Below are 24,210 nucleotides of genomic sequence, written 5' to 3'. Positions count from 1 at the left end.
CGGCTCGTGTCGTCTCACTCCACTTCCTCCTGCTCTCTGACGTGAAGCCTCAACCCCGCCCAGACTGAGGTCGTGATGGAAACCACAAAAATGTGCAACACATTTAAAAGGAAGGGTAACACAGATGAATTTATTTATTTCAAGAATAAATCCTGCATCAATATCTTAAGACAAAAAGCTAAAAATACTCAGATCTCCTTTAAACTTTAAAATTTTGTTCTTTTTGAAACCATCACAAAAATGTACAAAACCCAAATACAATTTCTGTAATTACAAAAATGTAACTGTACACATCAGAATATACCATTTATTGCAAACTGAACACCCCTGACACCGCAGAACCTATCAACAAAAGTATTGCGATTCACCTACAGATATGAAAAGACAAAATAAAGACTAATCTGAAACGGCTCTGGTCCTCTGTGTAGGGTTTGGTTGTTCCCTCGGAAACCTCCAGGTGTAGCACGTCACTGTGGTGGAGCTGTACAGGTACAGGGCCCCCCTTCCCCTCCCCCAGGAGACACCAGGCTACCGCAAAACTGGACCAAAACTGTCTGAGACGCCTCGCAAGCAGGAAAAGAAAAAACTTCTAACGCGAGTCCCTCCAAGTGGCGATGCACTACTACTGATTCAAAAGAAAACCTGCTCTGATGATGGAAAGCTCACGCACGCACGCACGCACGCACGCACGCACGCACGCACGCACGCACGCACGCACGCACGCACGCACGCACGCACGCACGCACGCACGCACGCACGCACGCACTTGCTGAATAGTTAAAAAGCAGCTTTCACTCGTCAGCCTCTGGCTCTAAACCCTGAATCACTGAAGAGGCTCCAGTTTAAACTCACCACATAAATACATGTTTCTTTACAGTTTCTCTGTTATCAACAAGTGCCTTGTAGTGAAACCCCATGAGCAGACCTTTGCTCAAAAGTACAATAACTAGTTTGTGCTCTGACTGTTTTAAAGCAACGCCATTAGAAATGCCCCAGCAGTGTCGGAGGTAAAGGAGGAGCAGACAGTACCATAACCTTCTCGATGGAGAGACGGAGACGGAGAGACAGAGAGAGAAGTCCCTGGCAATGACTTGAAAGCTTCAGTGACCAAAACAATCTTGGTCAACGTTGAATCCACCTCAAAGATCTGCGGTAGAAACATCAATAAATAAGAGAAAGACGTACAGAGACTTCTCTGGTCCACTGAGAGCCTGCTGGTGAAACGTGAGAGGAGTTAGGGTTCCCAGCCCAGAGTTACTAGCAGATTAAGGTCCCCAGTGCTCGCCAGGGTGGTGGTGAGCGTCACAGAGCCGTCAGAGCAGCAGAACAAACCCACGGTTCTCCATTCGAGTGTCGACCCAACACCAAGACTACCATAAAGCAAATACCTCCAGAGTTATCAGCAACAGCAACAACCTGCGCCTCAGCAATTCATTAAGTCTGTCTGAAATCAAGAAAAGCAACAATCGTGGAAATGTGAGGGGAAGGAGGGGGGGAAGGACCTGCAGGACCATTTCAAGAGACGTGTTGCTCCTCCTTCACCTGTTGGACAGAAACACGGCTATTCACATTCACTAGAAAACCCCTGGACTTCCAGAGGATCCCAGGTCCAGTGGCCGGAGCAGGAACGGGCTTGAGACCCGGCTCACTCGCTGAGAACACGCTACAGCGAGGGCCGTCACTTATTACCGGAACTCCTCCCAGCAAGAAAACTAACTTTAAAGACGTCTTCAAACACAAGATGCATAGATTGTGAGGGCGAGACGTTGCAGGCTGATCCGTCCGTCTGGTACCGAGCACCTGACGGGGAAACCCAGTTCACCAGTTCAGGCCAGGGACATTTAACAGCAGCGATCAGACCAGACGACCCAAGCCCCAGAGTTTAGTGGACATCTGCTGTACGAACCTGCCCCACTGCATTGACAGGAGAACTAAGAAAGCAAGATAACCACCATCTAGTTGGAGACTGCACTTTAAATTCAAACCAGATGTTTTTTCACACTACTGTTAGAATGATGCAGCTACTATAGGAACCAGTAATGTGGACAACAGCAGCATCGTGCAAATGCACGTAAAGCCTTCCAGGACTGATGAAGAGTTTAGCCTGTCCTGACTCCAAACTACCAGCTGTGATGACGTTACACGTCCTGATCCGTACAGGGGCACTGCTTTATCAACTAGACCCGTATCAATAAAGGCACAGCTCGTCATCCAGGAATCAGAGGAGCACAGTGATGATACCCGAATATTGATGCCCCTCCATGTTTAAACTGCTGATGTCAAATCCACCTCTAACACAAGACAAATAGCAACAGGACAGGTTGCGTTCAACTGGAAGTTGTTTAAAAGGCAGCTATCTATCTAGTATTTTTAAGCCAGTCACTTTACATCCACTTTTATTGAAAGCAGGCGGTTTGTGAAGCGACATACACCTGAGTGCTGAACCGCGTCTGTGCAAATGCAGTCCTGAACTACACACGTCTGTGCAAATCAACGAGATTACGTGTTAGTGACGATCGTGGCTCGCTGTCAGTCAGGACTCGGTAGCGAGGGGTGCAACGTGAACATGAAGTCCTCCAAAGTTCCAACACACCGGCCTGGCCAGGAAACATCAGCGTCACGTTCAACACCAGGGTTCAGGAGCGGGGAAACACACACACTCACAGCTGTCATTCTGCTTCATTTGAAGCGTAGTCATATACTATACTAACCATCCCCAAACAGTGGCGTTCATGTGTGCGTACACGCTAGTAAAATACTAAGGAGTGTATACTGGATTGCTGCTGAAGCTTCAATCTGATCTACGAAGTGCAGGGAACAAAACAGAGCAGAAACACAACTAAAAATGTGAATTAACACATCATGTTGCAAAGCTTCCCAAGTTCCGTGGCGGGATATAAATTACAGTCCTTTGATGAAAACGCATGATAAAAACCTCACTTCCTGTCTCAGAGCCTGGGTTGAGAAGGGAAGTGGGTTAACGAGTCCTGGGAGGGTTTTTTGTTCCTTGAAAACTGAGGCTGTAAGAACTGTTCTTTAGGGCTACACCGACAAACCAGTGGAAAGTTTGACACCACTACACGTACACATTCAGTCAATAACTACGCCGTCTCTACCAAGACCTGGAACTACTACAACACCGTGGCTGGTACAGATCAGCTTGGTCATTAGTGCCCTAACCGTCCCACGATGAAAAAACATGGTCCCATGACGTCTGTCCAAGATTCAAGCAACTTGACAGAGTGATAAAACAAAAAATAACCGTTTAGATGTGGCTCTACGTCCAGTCTTGCCGTGAGGGGCGGGCTGCAGCTCCATATAAACACTGGAGTTAGGGCATTAGGAATTTGGTCCCCAGATTAATTTAAACACTTCAGAGACAGATGAGTGCTGGCCAAACAAATCCATCCACTTTAGGTGCTTTTTGATCCAATTTATGGAAAAAAGAAAAGGCTTCTTATTTGCTCTGAAACTAAGCTACATGTTACCTTGCATAGTCCCTGGTACCCCGGCTCTGACACTACGTGTGAGGGTTGGAGCGTCACTCCCGTGTTTTCATTAAGATCTATTTCTGAGCTGTGGGACTATTATTTTTTAAACACAACTAAATTACGGAGGATCCTATTAAAATGCAATCACAGGTATTCTATTATTCTATTGCTTTCAACCCTCTCGTTTCATGTGCCAGGGCTCTTCCATTTATGCAGTATTAAGAAAAAAAAACGTGCAAAACGTGGATTTCATATGTTCCTGCAAACACTGATCATGTCCTAGTGGGCCCACTCTACCGTTGGTCTCAGTTCACCTGCTCAGATATTAGAAGGATATTTCTACACAGTTGCCAACTTTCCTCCCTAAAGGGCCGGTGTTTGTACTTTGTATAAAAGGCAAGGACGTTCACTAACAGACAAATAGTTACTGTTACTCCTACAGTTTGTTACTGGGATGTGCCAGCGAGTGCTGCAGCTCCACGACTGTGCAGGTGGAGAGTAGATGGGGGTGGAGGTGTGACCAGACGGTCACGGGAATGCTGCCAGTGGGGACGTGAGGCCGGTGCTGGGGAGACCTAGAGGGGCATCAGCCGGGTGGTGTGGAACAGGAGAGGGTTCAGGTCCTCGGCGTGGACGGCCCGGTGGAGCGACGGCTCCGAGCGACTTCGCTCGATTTTTGGCAACAGGTCTTGTACCTGCTCGATGGCTACCAGGATCTGACGGGAGACAAGTCAACGGAAGAAAACTGTTATTCAGTGCGTTTACATGGGAGGTTTAATTTACAGAGTTTAATTAACTCTTTAATTCAGAATTAAAATTAAATCAGATTTAAAAATCAGTAAAAATTACCATGTAAACACCTAATTCCGAATGAAAATGGCCATTCCAAATTAAACTTAATTCCGAAGTAAGTGGCTGGTTTATTCCGATTTTAAATCTGAATAGAATATAAACATTGTGAGCTTTTCAAAGTTGTAGCGGCTAAGTTAGTTTTTCTTCCAGGTGGATTAGCTTCCGGGCCGCCCCCCCTATCCAATCAGAACCTTCCCAACCCCCAGACCTGTAGAGCAGGGGTGTCCAAAGTGGGTCCTCGAGGGCCGGTGTCCTGCATGTTTTACTTGTTTCCTGCATCAACACACCTGATTCTAATTAACGGTTGTCACCACCTTGTCATCAAAGTCTGGATAGTTCTGTTGATGACCAAGCTCCTTGTATCACGGTTTGATTAAAAAAAAAAAAAAAGGGACACATCTAAAACATGCAGGCCCTCGAGTACAGACTTTGGGCACCCCTGCTGTAGAGGAATTGGAGAAAGACCATCAAACGTGTTTTCCATGTAAACCTGAATTCAGAATTACTGTTTCCATGTAAACTCGATGGAAAATAGTTTAATTCTGAATTATTTAATTCGGAATAATTTATTCTGAATTAAAAAATATCATGTAACCTTGGCCAGTCAGAAGTATGAGACATTTATTGAGGACAATAAGATTGTTGGGGTTTATTTGGCATGAAGCAGGTGATGCTTGGTTCTAGAGGGCTGCATTGGGACCCAACGCAAATCCGGCGGGAGCGGGCGGTTTGAACTTTGCTGCGGGCGGCAAAAAAAAAAAAAAACACTGCAGGATCAGGATGTAGTCTATCGACAAGATGGAAATCAATGAGGTGGAAAACAACCTCAAACAAGGTCAGATATTTGGAGAAACTGCGTTTAGTGTCTGTGTTGCATCTTGGAAGAGAGACGAGGGATTGGAACCTCAGTCAGTCAGCAGCATTCTCTTCCTCCACAGCAATGTAATGGCCAAGTGATTCATTTGTTAAATTAATTCATTTCATTCATTAACTTTGTTTATTTTATGTTATTTATTAGTGTTATTCGAGCCACTCACAGCTACTCTCGTTGTTATAACCTCAATCAGATAATTGATGCGCGAAGGTGAAATAGCTTGTGTGATGATGAAAATGATGGATTTGCATCTAACTTTCAGTCAGGTGACCTATGAACTGTCAATTATCCATCAAGCTCCACAATGATCATGTTAACATTAAATCAGATAGATTTGTGTAGGACATTTCTCTTGCGGGACGGGAGAAGACACAACATCAATGAGTACGTTTCCATGCATCAACAACCTTTTTCTAACCTGAATATTAGCAACATCCCGGTTTTGCACGGCCATGTAAACACAACGACGCCTTTGAATAACCGGAATTTGCTCATATTCTGTTTTTTAAAAACCCAAAAATGACCCCTGGGTTACTCCTTTTAAAACCAGATTATTTGGTCATGTATAACCTAACGGGATATCCCCATCAAACGGAACAGGGATTTGTTTTCTGTTCTTTTCGTAAGGAATCCTGGTCTTTTGAGTCCAGGAAGTTCTTATAAACACGGAGAAACACAAGACCAGGAGGAGACTAATCACTTTATAAATGTAATGAAGGATATGAACATTTCTGCATTTGTAGACGGTAGAAAGTACCGGGATAGCCAGATTTACAAAAAGTTGAGTGAAAAGTTGCGCGAAGCAGGATTTGTAGGAACGCCAGACCAGATCAAGCTCCGCTGGAAGACGCTGGAAAAGGCGACTTCTACTGAGCTGTTGATTATCCTCCGTGCTGCTGTTATTGTTGTTGTTTTGGATTTGGATACAGGAAGAAGAAGCAGAAATGACGGGAATTGCGTCATGATGTTCTCCGTGTGTCGCTGGTTTGATCCAGATATCCCGAATGATTAATTACCATGTAAACAGGAATAACGCATGGAAACACATTATTCCCAATGTTTCAGTAACCGGAATATTGACCTTAACACCAATTTTGACTGCATGGAAACATAGTCAATGCATATCTATTATTACGGGCATAAACTCTCAGTTTTGCGGGAGCGGATATAAACACTGCGGGAGTGTAACACACAGGTTGCGGGTGGTAATGGTCAGAAGAAAACAGTCCCGCTATAGCCGGGCTCTACCAGGAACAGTGATCAGCTCTACACCTTTACCTGTGGAAAGAGTGGCCTCTCTTCCCGTTTGAACTTCAGGCAGTCAATAATGAGTCTTTTCATGGACTTGGGCGAGGTACTGTACAGTTTACTGAGATCTGGGGACAAGTAACCACGTCCAACCATGAAGATTATCTGGGCAACAAAAGAGAAAAAGAAAGACTGTAAACAAAATAAAAGAGTGCAAGTGCAACAATCTAAAAGATGCACAATTTACCATTTACCCTGCAGGTGTCAGATCAACTAAAGTGATTGTAGCACCCTATAATGTAATAATTTCCTATAATGTAATAATTTCCTGAAAATGTAATAAAATTTGCACGTAACTCAATCAAAAATGTAATAAAACCCAATAATGTAATAAAATATCCTGACGGATATTGTAATAACATTTTTACCTATAATGTAATACCTTATTACGTTATTGGGAATTTATTACATGGTATTCAAAGTCTGCTATTTAACCCAATATTCATTCTGGTGTTTCAAATCCAGCGTATAAAACATTCTTAGATACTTAAAACACAAAATGTAGAACTCTGGACTGAAAATGAACATATATATTACATTATTTGTAAAGTATTACATTATCCGTTTTGGGGAAAAAAAAGACCCACCTGAAAATGTAATAAATTCCCAATAATGTAATAATTACATCGGTAAAAATGTTATTACAATATCAGTCAGGATATGTTATTACATTATTGGTGAAGTTATTACATTATTGGATTTTATTACATTTTCAATTGAATTAAGTGCAAATGTTATTACATTTTCTGGCTTTATTACATTTTCAGGTAATTATTACATTATAGGGTGCTACAGTGATTAATATCACCACATCTGCTATGCCACTGCTATACATGCACTACTACTGTGTTTGCTTCATTCACTGCATTACTTGTGTTGTAGCAGGAGGTAAAAGTGGTGTCAGACCTGGTCTCTGTTGTTGATATTGGAGTAAGGCAGAGTTCCTGACATCAGCTCGTACAGCACCACCCCATAACCGTACACGTCAGACTGGAACGTGTATGGGTTGCTGTCCTGCATCCGGATCACTTCAGGAGCCTGGAGGAAACCAAACCAAGACAAAAGCAGGTGCTCGAGTTAACATTGTTGGTTAGGCTACATCAAGTTAGCCGTTTGGCTTTAACAAAAACTAAGCATGAAATATGACAGAGGTCTGATTTCAACAGCACAGAAAAAATGAGCCAACACACGAAGGAGAAGTCATTTAACATTTGACTGGCAGCCGTCACGTTTGCATTGAGGTAATATGATCTGCATGCTCGTGCTTACACTGAACCCCCTAATGGGGCCCTGCTGGTTATGACAAGTCTCCGGACCTAACAGTGAATTGCACATTGTATGCTGTGTGGGTGGATCGTCTGCTCGCCTCCAGACTGAAAACCTGTCAATTCTCTTTAAAAACACGTCCCTGGTCTGCCGCCCCTCTAGATGGTATAGAAAACCCACCACGCCTCCAATTAATTCAGGTGGAGGGGGGTGTGGGAGGTCTCAAAAAACTGAGGGGCAAATTTATCGCCCATGTCATTAGCGAGTTTTTGAATTCAATTTATTTTCTGTTTATATAACTTAAAAATTCTTCCATCGTTTCTTTCTAATAAGAGTCATACTAGCAATATTCTACTGTTTTACAATTATATTTTGTTTTATTATTGCCAGTACAATTATCAACCAAGGGTTTTGTTCACAAATATATATGAAGGCCAAACAGTTTACATGAGGTAAATGTATATATTGACTCTGTAGCTATTGTTGTTGACCGATAACTGGTGCTGATGGTGTACCAAAGAAACATTTATTTTACTTTATTTATTTTTTCTGGAGGGGGGTATTTACTATTTTAAGGTGACTCCTCTGACTGTTCGAGAGACGGATGTGAAGGTTCCTTTTTTGCTGTCCCCTTACAGATGCATCTTCTTTTTGATTTCTTTATTAACTTGGTATTAGTCATTACTCTTATTCATTGGTTGATTTATTTATTTATTTTTTTTTAATGAAAAACAATGCAATATTGATACTGCGATGATGTAAATCCTGTATGGCTGACTTTATTTCTTTAACAAAAAAAAAAAAAAATTCTTACATCGTACAGTTTTGAGTGAATGAAAACTAAATACACGCGCTGGGGATTTAGCATCAACAATAGCGTCTTGTTTGCAATGCAAAGAAGTTCCTGGCGCAGGCGTCAGAGCAGCCGAGTCTTGATCACACTACTCTTAAGTCTTCACGTCACTAAATAGATCTGATGGGACAAAAAAATTCATCTGAGTCTGGTCATTCCGCTGCTGCTTCCACCTGCCTGCTGCGTGCTGTTGACATCCCTGACTCCCCCAGTCTGGCCTTCGGCAGGAGGGTCCCCCCTTATGAGCCTGGTCCTGCTCAAGGTTTCTTCCCTCCTAAAGGGGAGTTTTTCTTGCCACTGTTTGGCTTAAGGTTTTTCTCCCACTAGGGGAGTTTTTACCTGCCATTGTTTATATAATAATTGCTCGGGGGTTTATGTTTATGTTCATGTTCTGGATCTCTGGAAAGCGTCTAGAGACAACATCTGTTGTATTAGACGCTATATAAATAAAATTGAATTTGCCCGTCTTTACTTATTGTATTTTTTTTCAGAATAATTTTTCATTTTCTCCCGTTCAAATCCAGTTACTCCGTTCGCGGTGGGGCGGGGCTGATCTCCACAATTTGAAGCTTTGTATAATAATTGTAAACAAACGGTGCGTCCAAAATGCCATACTAAACAATATATACTCGAAAAGTATACTTAAGTTCGGCAAACTTTTGAGTAAATATCAGTAGCACGCATTAATTCAGGCGTACTACTCAGAGCAACACGGCACTTCCTGCCGTTGGGAGGGGGAGTTGTTACCATGGTAACGACTCCTGTCACAGCAGCAGTAGCAGCACCGCTGCTGTTACCATGGTAACGGCAGCAGTAGCAGCACCGCTCCGTTCATCCTGGCCCAAACAAGATGACATTATATCATATTATATAATATTATTATTATTATACTTATGACATATACGTATCTGTGCAGCACTTAGCAACCAAACACCGCTGCATTGCATTGTGGGAAGTTTCTGCTTAGCTAGTGTCCATCAATCCATACTAATACATTTCTGAGTATGGATAGTACATACTATTGTGTACGTACTCATGTTTCTGACGCACTAAAAAATCTCACATACTGTTTTTGCTACTCGTTAGGATGTAAATATGGAATTTCGGACGCAGCCAAAATAAAAGGTTTCTACTTCGCGGATTTCATCTATCACTGGTTCTTTTTGGAACGTAATCCCCACCAAAAACCAGGGATTACAAGATCCAGCCTTGTAAAATGGTGAGTTTCCAGAGGAGACCTGGGGCCACGTTCACAGCAGCTCAGGCTGAACGGTTCAGAACGCTGGGAACCAGAGCGGGGCTGGGTCCAGTCCTGCAGAGAGAGATCCAGGAGCAGCGTCCTGGTCTCCTCTTTCAGCTGGATCCAGTAATGACCAATGACCCTGGACCAGCAGGTCGGCCTGGTCCCTGGAGACACGCTCCCTCCAAACTCTTCAATGTCTCCTAGTTGGACCAACACTTCCACAGTTGTGCAATTACACACGACTTCACACTGTAATTTGCAGGAAACATAATTGTCTAACAGTGTATTTTTATAGTTAATCTCATGTGACCTGTTCTTAATATGATCATCCGTTTTCTTCTCAATGAGATTTAGTGTTCATTTCATTCTTGTGATGGATGTCCAGACGTCTTCACATGACGGAAAACCCTTTCATTTACTCTGGATTTAGGTTGGAGTAATCACTTTAAGGGTAATTAGGTTATGTGTGGTTTTTCTTTCGTTGTTCGGGTGAATCGTGAGTCTGCTAATAGGTGAAGAATTTTATTTATTTATTTTATTTTTTTTTCCAAATCTCTTTTCACTTAGGCAGAACCTGGAGGAAACTATTTGAGTCTAAAAGCAAATTTCACTACTTTACAGTTGGCTGCTGTCAACTGAGAATCTACACAAACCCACGCAAAGTTAATACTTGAACATCCAAGCGTGAGATTGGAAAGTGACGTCCACAAGAGGCCCCAGGATGCTTATAGAGGGAATGCACATGACGACACAGATGCAACTTCACAGCGGGTTACGCCCACTGAGTTGCAGAAAGACTGCGTGTCGGAAAAGGCCGCGTGTCGGAAAAGGCCGCGTGTCGGAAAAGGCCGCGTGTCGGAAAAGGCCGCGTGTCGGAAAAGGCCGCGTGTCGGAAAAGGCCGAGTGTCGGAAAAGGCCGAGTGTCGGAAAAGGCCGAGTGTCGGAAAAGGCCGAGTGTCGGAAAAGGCCGAGTGTCAGCGTAAACTTTCAGTTTGAGCAACTGGAAAACATATAAAATGGGAAAGAGCTGTTGTGTGATTGACTGTACTCATAGATTTAACAAGAAATCGGAGTTATCGTTTTACAGACTGATGAAAAATAAGAGACAATTGGATCGCTGCAATTCACAGAAACAACTGGATTCCAGGCACCGAAACGTGGATTTGTGGTTCCCATTTTGTATCAGGTAATGTTGGATTTTTGGGTAGCTAACGTTAAACAGTCAAATCATAAAGTTCGGTGTCCTCATCACTTTAATTTCTACAACAAATCCTGCCTTGAAGTCGGAGCAAGCGTCAAGACTTTTGTAAGCCTTCAAGCTTTGCTTCGTGTATTTCCCCAGCGTAGAAATCAAGTACATATAAATATCAGGAAACTGATTGGTGGCCAAATATTAATGTCCATGGACCACTGGTTCTTGGTAACTGTACCAAATATTAATGTCCATGGACCACTGGTTCTTGGTAACTGTACGGGTCACTGTCAAGTCCAACTGCCTTTAATTTAAGCCCATAATCAGCTGATATCCCGTCTTCTCCACTAGTTGCAGCTGTTTTTGCCACTCAGTGCAGTAAGGGGGCTGGTCCAGTGGGGAAGTGACGTCAAAGCATACACTCTATTCAGACAAAAAGATGACACTTTCAGTTGTGGTCTGATTGACGTATTTCCAAACAGTTTCACGCTTACCATCCAGAGAATGGATCCACTTGGTTGTTCGACCTGCTGAGAGCCAGTCCATCGAGATTTCACTGTGGCCAAACCAAAGTCACCGATCTTGACAGTCCAGCCCTCGTGGAGAAAAATATCTGGCAGCCTAGCTAAGAAAATGTTACAGACATCCGATGTACACGTTCATTATAACAGTGACCACAAAAACTATGCAGGAAAAGTCAAAGAGAAAACCAACAAAGACTAAACCAGAATGGACCGGTTCAATCCACATTCAACTGTTTGTAGCTTGATCAAAAAGACTTTCACTGTTCTTCATACCTGGTGCTTTAAAGTTGGAGCTGGACTGGCTATAGCTACATCTGTCCGAGCTCAGAAACCTACACCGATTTGGCATTAGCAGTTACTAGCATACAGACCGGCAAGGGAAAGGATACTGTTTGATTTTAGATCTCGATGAATTATATTCTTGGCATGAAGATAACTGTAAGAGAGGGACAGAATAAATCAACTTAGAAACCAAACTCTGACATGTATTGACTGCATTTATCAAAGCCTGCAAAACATTAAACGGAGCTTGAGGCCGGATTGAGGCAGGATTTATGAAAAAGATTCGTATACGTTTTAAGTTTTCTAGTAATAATGTAGGATGAAGCGTTCCAAACCCAAAATAATGAGCCCTCTAGTGTATCTCTCCTTTGCCTTGAACAGGCTGTGTGCTGCAAAATGTGCTGCAATTCGGGGCCCGAATTTCCCGCGCTGGGCTGCGGATGTGACGTCACATGACGCTGCATGCACGTTCTCCCCGTTCTCCCGTGCCAGCTTCACTGTTGGCTGCAGTACCCCCAACGGCCGTCGTGGTGAAGGGTGGCGCTAGAGAGTCTAATTTCTTAAAAGGAGCCTCAAGCTCCTTTAAAAAAAATGTTTCTAAAATAATCTCAAAACTCTAAAAAATATCTTATAATAAAGTTTCAGCCTTTATTCTAAAGTTGGAACATGCTTATTTTAAGTCCATTCTGACAGGTGGACAGGTTCGTAAAGAACTGGATTGATCAAAACTCCACTGCATGTTGATATCAGAGTGAGATTGTGCAGCAGGTCTTACTCCATGCCCTGTGCCGTCTGGCGGGCCACGTCAATGCGCCGCATCGTGTCAAACTTGGTTTCGGTGACATGCAGATGGCGGTACAGGCTGTTCCCTTCACACCACTGCGTAATGATGGCGAACTCGGGAACAGTCATGAAGCCCATGAACAGCAGGATGTTGACATGGCGGGTTTTGCTGCAGAGAGACAGAAGTGGGGAAAACATTAAAAAAATTCTATCATTTCATTACCAAAAACAATTGGGTGAAGTTATAGCTGGTGTATCCTTGAAGCCGTGTTAGCAAAGGATGTGAGCAGCTACCATGAATCACAGAAGCAGCCGTCCACGCTGCGCTGCTGAAAATACACTTCAAGTCTATTCCCAAGCGTGATTGCTCGTTATCCGAGTCAAACTACACACAGGAGATCAAGCTGCCAGGAAGTCATGAGAATGGTATAAAGAATCTGGTGGATTTTCAAAATAAAACACCATAAGTCACCTCTGACTCATGTGAGTAAACAATAGAGGGAATGAGCATGACGTCACAGACGCAACTTCACAGCGGGTTACGCCCACTGAGCGGCAGAAAGACTGAGCGGCAGAAAGACTGAGCGGCAGAAAGACTGAGCGGCAGAAAGACTGAGCGGCAGAAAGACTGAGCGGCAGAAAGACTGAGCGGCAGTGTAATCTTTCAGTTTGAGCGACTCGAAAACATCTGAAATGGGAAAAAGATGGTGTGCCATCGACTGTAGATTTAGCAAGAAATTGGAGTTATTGTTTTACAGACTGCCGAAAAATAAGCTTAAGAGAGACAAATGGATCGCTGCAATTCACAGAAACAACTGGATTCCAGACACCAAAACGTGGATTTGTGGTTCCCATTTTGTATCAGGTAATGTTGGATTTTTGGGTAGCTAACGTTAAACGGTCAAATCATCAAGTTCAGTGTCCTCATCACTTAAATTTCTAGAACAAATCCTGCCTACATATAAATATCAGGAAACTGGATTGGTGGCCAAATATTAATGTTCATGGACCACTGGTTCTTGGTAACTGTACCAAATATTAATTAGGGATGCAAATTATCGATTATTTCATTAATTGATAGTTGATAACCTTATCGATCGATCAACGATTAGTTGATAAGCGGCGTTTTTCCCCCATCTGAGATACAAACATAATTTTTTTTGCTTATATAAAATACAAAGGACATTTTAATGTATTCCTTAATCAAATATTTATTTGATACAAAAGTAACAAAAAGACATTTTTGTACCACAAGGAATATAATATAAAGTGCACTTCAAGGCTATTAGTAGTAGCAGCAGCCATAATAGTGTCATTTGTGTCAAGCTAATTTTAAGTTCTAGTTACGTTTTAAGTTAGAGTTTTGGCAGTGTTCAAAATAAAATGATGAGACCTGCTGTATTGGAGCACATTTTCTTTTAGTTAAAACTGTAGCGGGGACAGATGTTTAGAGAAACCTATGTATGTACCGGGTGAAGGCTGATTTATGGTTCTGCGTTACAACAACGCAGAGCCAAGAAGGTCCTGGGTTTGATTCCCGCCGGGGACGCTGTGGGCGCTGAAGTGCGTGTTAGTTCCCCCATGACTTCAGCACCCACACCCTGGGTGGGGTTGGAAAGGATCTTTCTGTGTGGAGTTTGCATGTTCTCCCCGTGTTCCCCTGGGTAGCTAATGGGAGCTACCCTCAAAAAAACATGCACACAGTCCTGGGCTATACATGCCCCCTCCGGCCAACCGGGGCGCCAGATGGGGTAGGGAGGATCCGGCCAGAATAACGTGATCCTTCCACGCGCTACGTCCGGCCGGAGAAGCCCCACCCTGTCTGGTGAAAAGATGCGGCTGCTCACTCCTCAGGTTAAGGAGGAGACCTGAGCTCAGTGCAGGGCCCTCCCAGGGTTGGTAGAGGATGGCAATGCACAGGACTGTTAGGTAGGAGCACTGGGTGATAAAATGGGGACAAAACCGGGATAAAAAAAAAAAAAAAAAAAAAGATTAATTGTAATCGTTAATTTTAATCGGGTAATTTCATAACGGCAATTAATCGAAAATCGATTAATTATTAACATCCCTAATATTAATGTCCATGGACCACTGGTTCTTGGTAACTGTACCAAATATTAATGTCCATGGACCACTGGTTCTTGGTAACTGTACCAAATATTAATGTCCATGGACCACTGGTTCTTGGGGTAACTGTACCAAATATTAATACATAAATATAAAAACTACTACTTAATCAAAAAGACAGACTCACCGCAAGACCTGCATTTCGTTTTTGAAGGCCTGTAACTGCTCAGGTGTTGGTTCTTTAACTTTAAGGATCTTTACAGCCACATCACCGTGCCACTTTCCCTTGTAGACCGTTCCAAAGGAGCCAGTACCTATCCTCTTCTGGAAGTTTACTTCTTTATGGTGGACCTCCCAGTAGTAACTGGAATCTCTGATGCCTCGGGTCTGCAACACAACATTGTTTAAACCTCCGTGTTCCCCCACTGTTAACCCTGTACACTTCTATAGAGACAAGTTATTTCACGTGAGAAGATTTAAGATTACCTACCTTCTTTTTGTCATCAGATGAGGAGGGTTTGCGGTCCTTGTGTTCGGAGGGAGACTTAAGTGGTCTCTTTCCAGGAGAGCTGAGATAAGATGGTGGACTAGTGGAGGGTTTCGGTGAGGGCTCAGGACCTGCTGGGAGTGGAGCAGCAAAACCAGACACGTCAAATATGCAAACAGGAAACATTTATGAAATAAATAAATCAAATATGCTCACCAATTCTGAAAAAAGAAGACGAGGCAGTACCTATTGTGTTGTACTTCAGCGTCTCCTAAACAGAGGAGAAGCAACACAAGATTATCGTTTTACAATTCACAGAAAATAAAAGATTGGCACAACAACCTACCAAAAAAAAAAAGAAAAAAAAAAGGCACTTTTCCACTAGTACCTACTCAGCCCGACTCGGTTCTTTTCCACCAGGGGTCTAACGTGCCGAGTAGATACTTTTCTGTATCTACTCCGTCGAGGTTCTAAGCTGCTGAGTGGGCTGTATCTGACATCATCACACTACAGGCCACCGATTGGTCAGGGGGTTGGAGTCAGACGTCTGAGTCAGGAGGAGGAAATCAGAGAAAGAGACTCGGACGGATTATTGTTCATTTTATTCAACCAGCAACGGCAGCAGAAGTCTGTTTCATGATCCAACTCTGAGGGTCAGATGTTCATAAACCTGGTGCTGAGGAGAAAATTAAAAAGCGATCTAGACGGCGATAAGGAACGACCAGATCTACCAGGAGCTCTGTCTCTTCATAGCTGCTCACGGCTCCAGCTGACTTTTCAGCAGCACAGAGACAAACTAACAAAAAAAAAATGAATAAGCGTCGCCACTTGAAGCTTCTCTCACTCTCATTTTTAACTTGATATCAAACACAAGCCACAGATCCAGCAGCACATCTATCATCTCCTCCAGGTTCTACATCTTTAGTGTTGTTGTCTTCTTTGTTTAGATACACAATCAAATACGTCACAGCAGCTTCACTCCAACGTCCTACTTCTGATCTGGGTGTTGAAAAGAAACGAGGGCGAGGCGAGTGGAGTCGGGCTGAGTAGGTACTAGTGGAAAAGCGGCAAAAGATAACGCCACCAGGCATCAATGCTGACCTCAATGATGCTGATGCCGGCCGCGTCCACGGTGCTGACCATGTGGACGTTGGGAGTGGACGTGGAGCGATGCCTTTGGAGAGACTGGCCGTCTCCATCTGCTATGGGGAAGTGAAAGGTCGAGGGAGGGGACAGGTGGTCCATTCTGGTGGATAAAAGTAAAACAGGCACAATTTCAATATGGAGAACAGTCCCACGCTGCCCAAATGTGATTAGTTTTAACAGACAACTCACCCAGCAGGTTCTGGGGTTAAGGCTAGGTTGCTCTGCGATGGGGAATTTTCTGACAACATTATTTGTGGGCATTCATCTGCACAGGACATGGAATCATACCTGGCCAAAAGACAGAAGAGGATATGACACTTGATCAATGCAAAGATAAAAAACAAAAACAATAACCTTCCTTTTATGATTCAGAATCTCAAACTCAAACAGAAAATGAGCCGCACCAGACCTGGGTCACATTCATATGTAGTACTAATATCCGATATTGTCCAATCATCAGTCTGAACTGTGGGGTCACAGCTAATCTGCCTTTGATGTCACCGTTATGTGGTTAATGTCACAATTCCTTACTGGCGGGATGTTTTTAACTAAATGTGTAATGTTCAAAGCTTAAAGCTGGTCAGGTCAGTGCTGATCTACACACGTCTTTGCACAGATGTTGAAGCCACCGCTCCACACATAACCAGTTAAACGTTTCCTCAGGTTTCTTATTATTATAATTAGTTCATAAATGTGTCCACTCTGGGGGGGTGTGGTGGTGAATGCAGGTCACTTCAAATGAGCTGCCTGGTCACAACCAAGTCTGATAAAAGATGCATCTAAAACAACCACCACAAAATAAAATAAATAAACAAAAACAAGATATAAAATTTATTCATTTTGTGGTGGTTGTTTACATCAGTATTTTACCGTAGATCAGACTTATCAGATCCATCAGACTTCGTTGTGACCAGGCGACCGGATCGATCGGTCGAAAAGCTACGATCGGTACACACACACGTACACACTTTGTGTTTGTCACGTTTTGACAACTGACAAAAATCAAAAAATGGCATGGAGGCCTACAGGTGTGTGAAAAGTGTTTGCCCCCTTCCTGATTTCTTATATTTTTCCATGTTTGTTGCACCAGATGTAATGGGACATGCACCTTCCAAAAAGTTCAACTTTTATCTCAACAGTCCACAGAGTAAGTCTTGGGGATCATCAAGATGTTTTCTGGCAAAACTGAGACGAGCTTTATGTTCTTTTTGCTCAGCAGTGGTTTTGGTCTTGGAACTCTGTCATGCAGCCATTTCTGCTCCGTCTCTTTCTTAAGGTGGAGTCATGAACACTGACCTTAACTGAGGCGAGTGAGGCCTGCAGGTCTCTGGATGTTGTTCTGGGTCTTACTGACCTTAACTGAGGCAGGTGATCCTGCAGGTCTCTGGATGTTGTTCTGGGTCTTTACTGACCTTAACTGAGGCAGGTGATCCTGCAGGTCTCTGGATGTTGTTCTGGGTCTTTACTGACCTTAACTGAGGCAGGTGATCCTGCAGGTCTCTGGATGTTGTTCTGGGTCTTTACTGACCTTAACTGAGGCAGGTGATCCTGCAGGTCTCTGGATGTTGTTCTGGGTCTTTACTGACCCTTGGATGAGCCGTCGCTGCTCTTGGGGTCATTTTGGTCGGTTCCTCCTGGGAAGGTTCACCACTCTTCCATGTTTTCTCCATTTGTGGATAAAGGCTCTCACTGTGGTTCACTGGAGTCCCAAAGCTTTAGAAATGGCTTTTCCAGACTGATAGATCTCAATTACTTTGTTTGTCATTAGTTCCTGAATGTCTTTAGATCGCAGCATGATGTCTAGCTGTTGAGGATCTTTTGGTCTGCTTCACTTTGTCAGGCAGGTAATATTTAAGTGATTTCTTGATTGAGAAGAGGTGTGGCAGTATCAGGCCTGGGTGTGGTGGAGAAACTGAACTCAGCTTTCCAAAGATGATAAACCAGTTAATTTATGTTTTAACAGGGGGGGCAATCACTTTTTCACACAGGGCCATGTAGGTTTGGATTTTTTCCCCCCTTAATAATAAAAACCTTAATTTAAAACTGCATTTTGTGTTATCTTTGTCTAATATTTAAATTTGTTTGATGATCTGAAACATTTAAGTGCATTTCAAAAGATGCAAAAAAAAAAAGTCAGGAATGGGGCAAACACTTTTTCACACAACTGTATATTTTAAGTTTTAAGTTACCCTAAAGGTTTTGGGCTGTCAGAGAGGCTTTGAGTTTGATGAAAGAGGGTTTCTTGCTCCACATGCGTCTACAAACTACCGCAAGTGATGGCCTTAAATTAACATATGTAAATGGGATGTGGCATCTTCTTTGGCCAACCCAAAAATACCTCATGTTTTTATTAAAGAAAATTAACATGTTAACTCTGTAAGGAGAGTAAAGGTAGCTGATGTAAACTGACTTGCATCCAGTGATTTTTAACGTTCAGTCACCATTGTTGGATCATCAAAAGCTCTCATGCCAACCAGGATTGTAAACTCAAAAGGGACGCATGTCATGTGCCCTTATAATCCACCTAAAACCTCATTGCTCTGAAAAACAACCATAAACCAAATCATAAAAGGACAAAGAAAGCTCCCATAAAAATGTACTTCAGTTTACAGTCCTATTTAACAGGGTTTTGAGTATCTGTAAGATTGGTTTTAGATATTTGTAGTTTTGATGCTTCAAACTTCTGGACAGAATGTGGTAAAAACAACTCATTCTTATTTGTGTTGTATGACAAGAGTCTACTACAAGCACCTAATGATACATTTATAGACAAATTTGTCCAACCTACCGTTTGCTTACTGTTTCCATATCCACACACACAGTGGGGACCATGCTGCTGCAGTGCTGGTGAAACTTATAGCCACATGTCTGACACCTGAAGCCATTAAAAAGAAACTTGTGGCAGAAATCACAGTAAGCCAACTTGAAAAAAGTTTTCCGTACCTGTGAAAGACAAAGACACCATAAAATACACTTGTGAAGCAAGTAAATATTTAGAAACATTGAGGTAGGAATGTTACTCACAAAGTTGTGCATAGTGAGAGGAATATCATCCAGGATCTCGACTAAAAGCTCCTCTCCGACCAGAGGAGTGACATTTGTTTCCCAGTCTGTCAGCACCTTGTGACTAAAACAGCACAGAAACTTTTTGTTTTAAAATCGTAATGTGGGGGTATTAAACAAGGCTGACATCTTTAAACTTGTGGTGGTATGAATTCACCTATTTGCATTTGGTGATAAAACGTGACACGTTAACCAAGAGAAACATGACATCTCGCTTATCAGTGGTTGCTGATGGGAAATATTCAGAGCAGCCTGAGATCTTACCCTTCTAGGAAGCGAAATACAGCACAGCAGCTTTGGGTTAGGCCTCTCACTTTGAGTGCTTTGTCTAGACTCTCGTACACCGTCTGTCCTTGCCGGACATTCACCTGTCAACAGAAACACATTGTTCATTATGTGTATTGTTCAAACAACATTCACTGGTAAGTCATACCTGAAGCCCTGCAGAATCCAGTACAGATAAGTCTATTTCTGCATCAAGCTGCACCAACTGGCACATGAAAGGCATAGGAACTAGGGCTGGGCGATATATCGAGGATAGCCGATGTATCTCGGCTTCTACTCTGCGCGATGTACAAAATGACTCTATCGTGCATATTCGAATATAAATTTTCACGCATTCTGCTTTTAACCGCGGGCATTAAATTACAGGCTTTTCTCGCTCTCTCGTCTCGTCTCTCCTTCTCTGAGACATAAAACAAGCGCACCCTGTCACACATGTCAGTCACGTGCTGTCGTGTGTGTATTATCATTGGCCCCCGACCAGCTGCTGGTGTCAGCGCTGCTGTCCGGGACGCCGCGTTATTTAATACATCCATGCCGCCGGTCACTTCCCCGCTTTAACTTTAACTTAACTTTTCCAAACTCGGACTGTTTGCGCCGTGAGCTCATCTGCGCGGTTGCTACGCGCGGCGGACTCTTTTCAAAGCTAACCGGCTTAGTAAAGACGGGAGGGGATGTTTTCTCCTCGCACGGCTCTCTCCGAGCCGAGGAGCCGCTTAGCGCTACACACGCAGCCGAGCCTTTAGGCTGATTTATGGTACCGCGTTACACCAACGCAGAGCCTACAGCGTAAGCTCGCATCGCCGCGCACCTTACGCCGTAGGTTCTGCGTCGATTTTACGCGGAACCATAATTCAGACTTTTCTCTTCCAGAACTGAGAAACGTCACCTAGTGTTGCTTAAATGTGGCCACATGAAATCAATCACTATCATCAAAACAAAGTCAAACAAGACTATATGACATCATATTTCTAACAATAAATGAAAGTGATGCAAAGTAAAGGAGGAGAGGATGAAACATTGCAGTCCCTGCACCTACAATTTAATATAAAGCTGCTTAAAGGGGCCCCTGCTGCTCAGAGCAGCTCATCCTGGTAAAACCAGGTAAAACCAGGTAAAACCAGGTAAAACCAGGACCAGAACATGTTCTTAACAGATATTCTTCAGACGGGGAGTCAGAGATGCAATGTGCACTTTCTATTTTGAAATTACACTTTCTATGTTTGTGCCACTCACTGCTTAGTAACTGTTTAATAAATACAGTTTTGGTCAATTTGACTTATTCCCCCTTTTTGCATGAAAGTTTAAAATGAGCATATATTAATGCAGCATGAACAAGAATGTTTTAATGTAGACATATAGAATCATCATACTGGTGTGATTGTAGCATCAAAGTGTTAATTCAAGGCTAAGGCAAAATATCGAGATATATATCGTGTATCGTGACATGGCCTAAAAATATCGAGATATTAATAAAAGGCCATATCGCCCAGCCCTAATAGGAACCATGATTGATTTAAAAAGTAAAACCACCATGAGTGGACCCTGACTTTTACATCAGTTTTGGGAAGGAAGGCCACCTAAACAAATCAAAGGGTCTTTGAAGACATTTCAAAGAGGATAAAGAGATGCTCATCTTAGCAGAACCTTTTATCTCACAGATTGAGTTATGAATGCAGCGCTCGCACAGTCCTCCACTTCTGGAAAACTCCCAGTGGATCGTAGATTGTGCTGATAACGGAGCAGCTACAATGTGGCACATAAGACCCTAAGCAATTTCCTCAAAAATCTGCCACATAGGGCTGGGGATCGATTCAAATGTCAAGAATCGATTGGATTCCGATTCTTAAGATTCAAAATCGATTATCAAGATCTAATTCAATCCGTGTATCATTCGTTCTTTCCATTTACAATCAAAAACCAAAACATGAAAAAGTGACTGGTTATTTTGTTTTTTTATTATAACACAAAAAACGGAAAAACGTCTGGTTTTTCGTATTTCAATTTTAGGCACAGATCAAAAATACGAAATAGAAAAAACGGGCCACAGGACTGAATTTGATTTTAATATTTAATTGCTCGGGTTTACGTGACCCAGAAATGTTCTACATCCATGGTACGCGGCAGTTCGGGTAACCATGGCTACCATGGCGGCGCTGGAACAACAGATTAAGAATTATTTTTTAAAGATTGATTAAGGACTTGTTCCACAGCGATTTGACGCACAAACACATTTCCTGCACGTTGCAGCAGATGCGTCTCCTGCAATGCTCAGAAATGAGCGTCAAAAGATTCTGTGCTCGGCATGATCTGAGGAGAAAAAGACGTGTATATCAGACGCAGAGCTGGAGAGCGCTTTGATTCAATCTATTTATGAGGTTTTTATTCAGATTTATATTTATAAAGAATCCATCAAACAGCTGCAGGTAGTTGAGAACGCTGCTGCCCCAATCCTCCCCAAGACCAAGAGAGCAGACCATGTAACTCCAGTTCTTACATCTTTACACTGGGTTTCTGCCTGTTACAACAGACGTAACATCCCGCTGCTGATTTCAAAATCTCTGATTTCCTGGTCCATTATGAACCAACCAGTACCATCAGGGTTAGGCCTACTTTTTCTGTACCCACAGTTGGAACCAAAGCTGGTGAGGAAGCATTCAGCTTTTATGCTCCTCACCTGTGGAACAAACTCCCAGAATGCATCAGGGCTGCTGAAACTCTCAGTTCCTTTAAATCAAATTTGAGTTTCAGTTATCTACCACAATGAACCACTTTTTTTCCAACTTATGTCTCCATTTATTTATTTTTTTAATTCTGCTTTTGCACTTTAATGTTTTTGTGTAAAGCACTTTAAGATAAAATGCCCTATACTAGTAAACTAAGCTTTGCCTAGACTGAGACGCAAGTCAAGTATACAGTTCTCGCTCGCACGCGTACCGTGACACTAGTTTGCAGAGTTGAGAGTGGCAGAAATAACTGCTCTCGCCGACCTCGTATTCCACTTGCACTTGCTTGACTGAGGTGCATTTGCTCCCATCCAGTTAATATTGATGTGGGTTATAGCCTACTACAGGCCTGAGCCAGTCCTTAAATGCTGGGTCTTCTACCCAGCAGTCAGAAAACTCGCATTTGCCCATGACAATGATGGCTGCCTGGACACTGAACATGTAAAAAACACATAAGCCAGCCAGCTGACTACCCAGCTGTGCTGAGAGCGCAAAGAGAGGTCAAACGCACATCTTTCAATCAAAATAGGACACCTCATAGTTTGAAAATAAAATTAAATATCTCTAAAACCAACTAACATTTTTAATGGCCTTAAAGCTGGCAATTTTGATGTATCACCTTTTAATACCCTCCTGATACCCTGGCTTTACAGTATGACGAAGGAACACGCAAGAATCATGATCTTTTTTTTTTTATATATTTTTATCCCTATTATATCACCCAGTGCTCCTACCGACCTTCTTGCTGTGAGATGGCTGCACTACCAGCTGCGCCACCGTGCCCCCAATCATGATCTTTTTAGAAACCGCAATTCCAAAACAGTTGGAAAGCTGTGAAAAATGTATATAGAGCCCTTATGCAATGATTTCCAAATCTTGAAAAAATAAAATAAATAAAATATAGTTTATTCACAATTGAATATACCATATGAGATGGTGAAACATACATTACGCCATTTCATGAAAAGTATTTCCTCATTTTTAATTTGATGGCATTATCTCACCTCAAAATAAGTTGGAACATGGGCAACAAAAGGCTGAAAAAGTGATTTGCACAAATCAAACTAGAGGAGCATTTGACAGCTAATTAGATTAGTGGCAACAGGTCAGTAACATGAGTGGATATAAATAGGAGCATTTCAGTGAGACAGACGCTCTCAGACTTATAGATGCAAAATGGAAATTTGTTCTGAGTTCAAAATTAGAAATTCTACTTGGAAACTGTGGATGCCATGCCCTGCAAACTAGTGATGCACCGAAATGAAAATTTGTGGCCGAAACCGAAACCAAAAAAATAATAATAAACACTTGGCCGAATACCGAACAAGGTTCTTCAGCAGTTTTTCATTTATTTTGCCAATTTTTTCACCATTGCATAAATCAAATACATATTGATTTAGGCATGCTTTTCAAAGAAAAAAATCTTTTACAAAATTACAAGGTAGAAAATATTTATTGAACATAAAAAAATGAAAATGTTTTAATTTCCCAGCATTATGTTGTTTTGGTTCCACCTCCTGGTGAATGTTAGGTAAAATTCTTATGGGGTTAGTTTTTGGTTGGCCAACGATTTATAACGGGAGCGGCCAGTCTATTAGGTAAAATTCTTATGGGGTTAGTTTTTGGTTGGCCAACGATTTATGTAGTGCGCAACGTTACGGGACGGAGCGGCCAGTCTATTTCCTTATTTTACAACGCCGTTATTAATTGTTCGGTTTTTTCCCCCACTTATTCCACCGAACACCGAAAGTGTTTTTTTTGCCATTTTCGG

The 24,210-nt window shown here is 42.5% G+C and overlaps 1 protein-coding gene across 5 annotated transcripts in view; it reads right to left on the bottom strand.

The window, feature by feature from the left end:
• Window positions 1-102: 102 nt before the first annotated feature.
• araf (A-Raf proto-oncogene, serine/threonine kinase) overlaps window positions 103-24,210 on the bottom strand; it is a 30,156-nt gene continuing 6,048 nt past the window's right edge. For 2 of the 5 annotated variants that reach the window (XM_061729672.1, XM_061729673.1), the window contains exons 3-16: window positions 19,696-19,799; window positions 19,393-19,495; window positions 19,157-19,311; window positions 16,558-16,656; window positions 16,324-16,468; window positions 15,439-15,493; window positions 15,226-15,356; window positions 14,923-15,122; window positions 12,661-12,837; window positions 11,993-12,039; window positions 11,574-11,692; window positions 7,432-7,563; window positions 6,496-6,630; window positions 103-4,207 (exon numbers count right to left, since the gene is read on the bottom strand). In XM_061729672.1, coding sequence (XP_061585656.1) covers window positions 4,067-4,207; window positions 6,496-6,630; window positions 7,432-7,563; window positions 11,574-11,692; window positions 11,993-12,039; window positions 12,661-12,837; window positions 14,923-15,122; window positions 15,226-15,356; window positions 15,439-15,493; window positions 16,324-16,468; window positions 16,558-16,656; window positions 19,157-19,311; window positions 19,393-19,495; window positions 19,696-19,799 — 1,743 coding nt within the window. In that variant the 3' untranslated portion in view covers window positions 103-4,066. The remainder of the gene's footprint in view (window positions 4,208-6,495; window positions 6,631-7,431; window positions 7,564-11,573; window positions 11,693-11,992; window positions 12,040-12,660; window positions 12,838-14,922; window positions 15,123-15,225; window positions 15,357-15,438; window positions 15,494-16,323; window positions 16,469-16,557; window positions 16,657-19,156; window positions 19,312-19,392; window positions 19,496-19,695; window positions 19,800-24,210) is intronic. The other 3 variants (XM_061729674.1, XM_061729675.1, XM_061729676.1) reach the window with 3 other exon arrangements.

The sequence above is a fragment of the Cololabis saira genome, chromosome 9 (genome assembly GCF_033807715.1).
Source record: "Cololabis saira isolate AMF1-May2022 chromosome 9, fColSai1.1, whole genome shotgun sequence".
Taxonomy (NCBI): Eukaryota; Metazoa; Chordata; class Actinopteri; order Beloniformes; family Belonidae; genus Cololabis; species Cololabis saira.
This window is presented reverse-complemented; position numbering and strand designations above follow the sequence as displayed.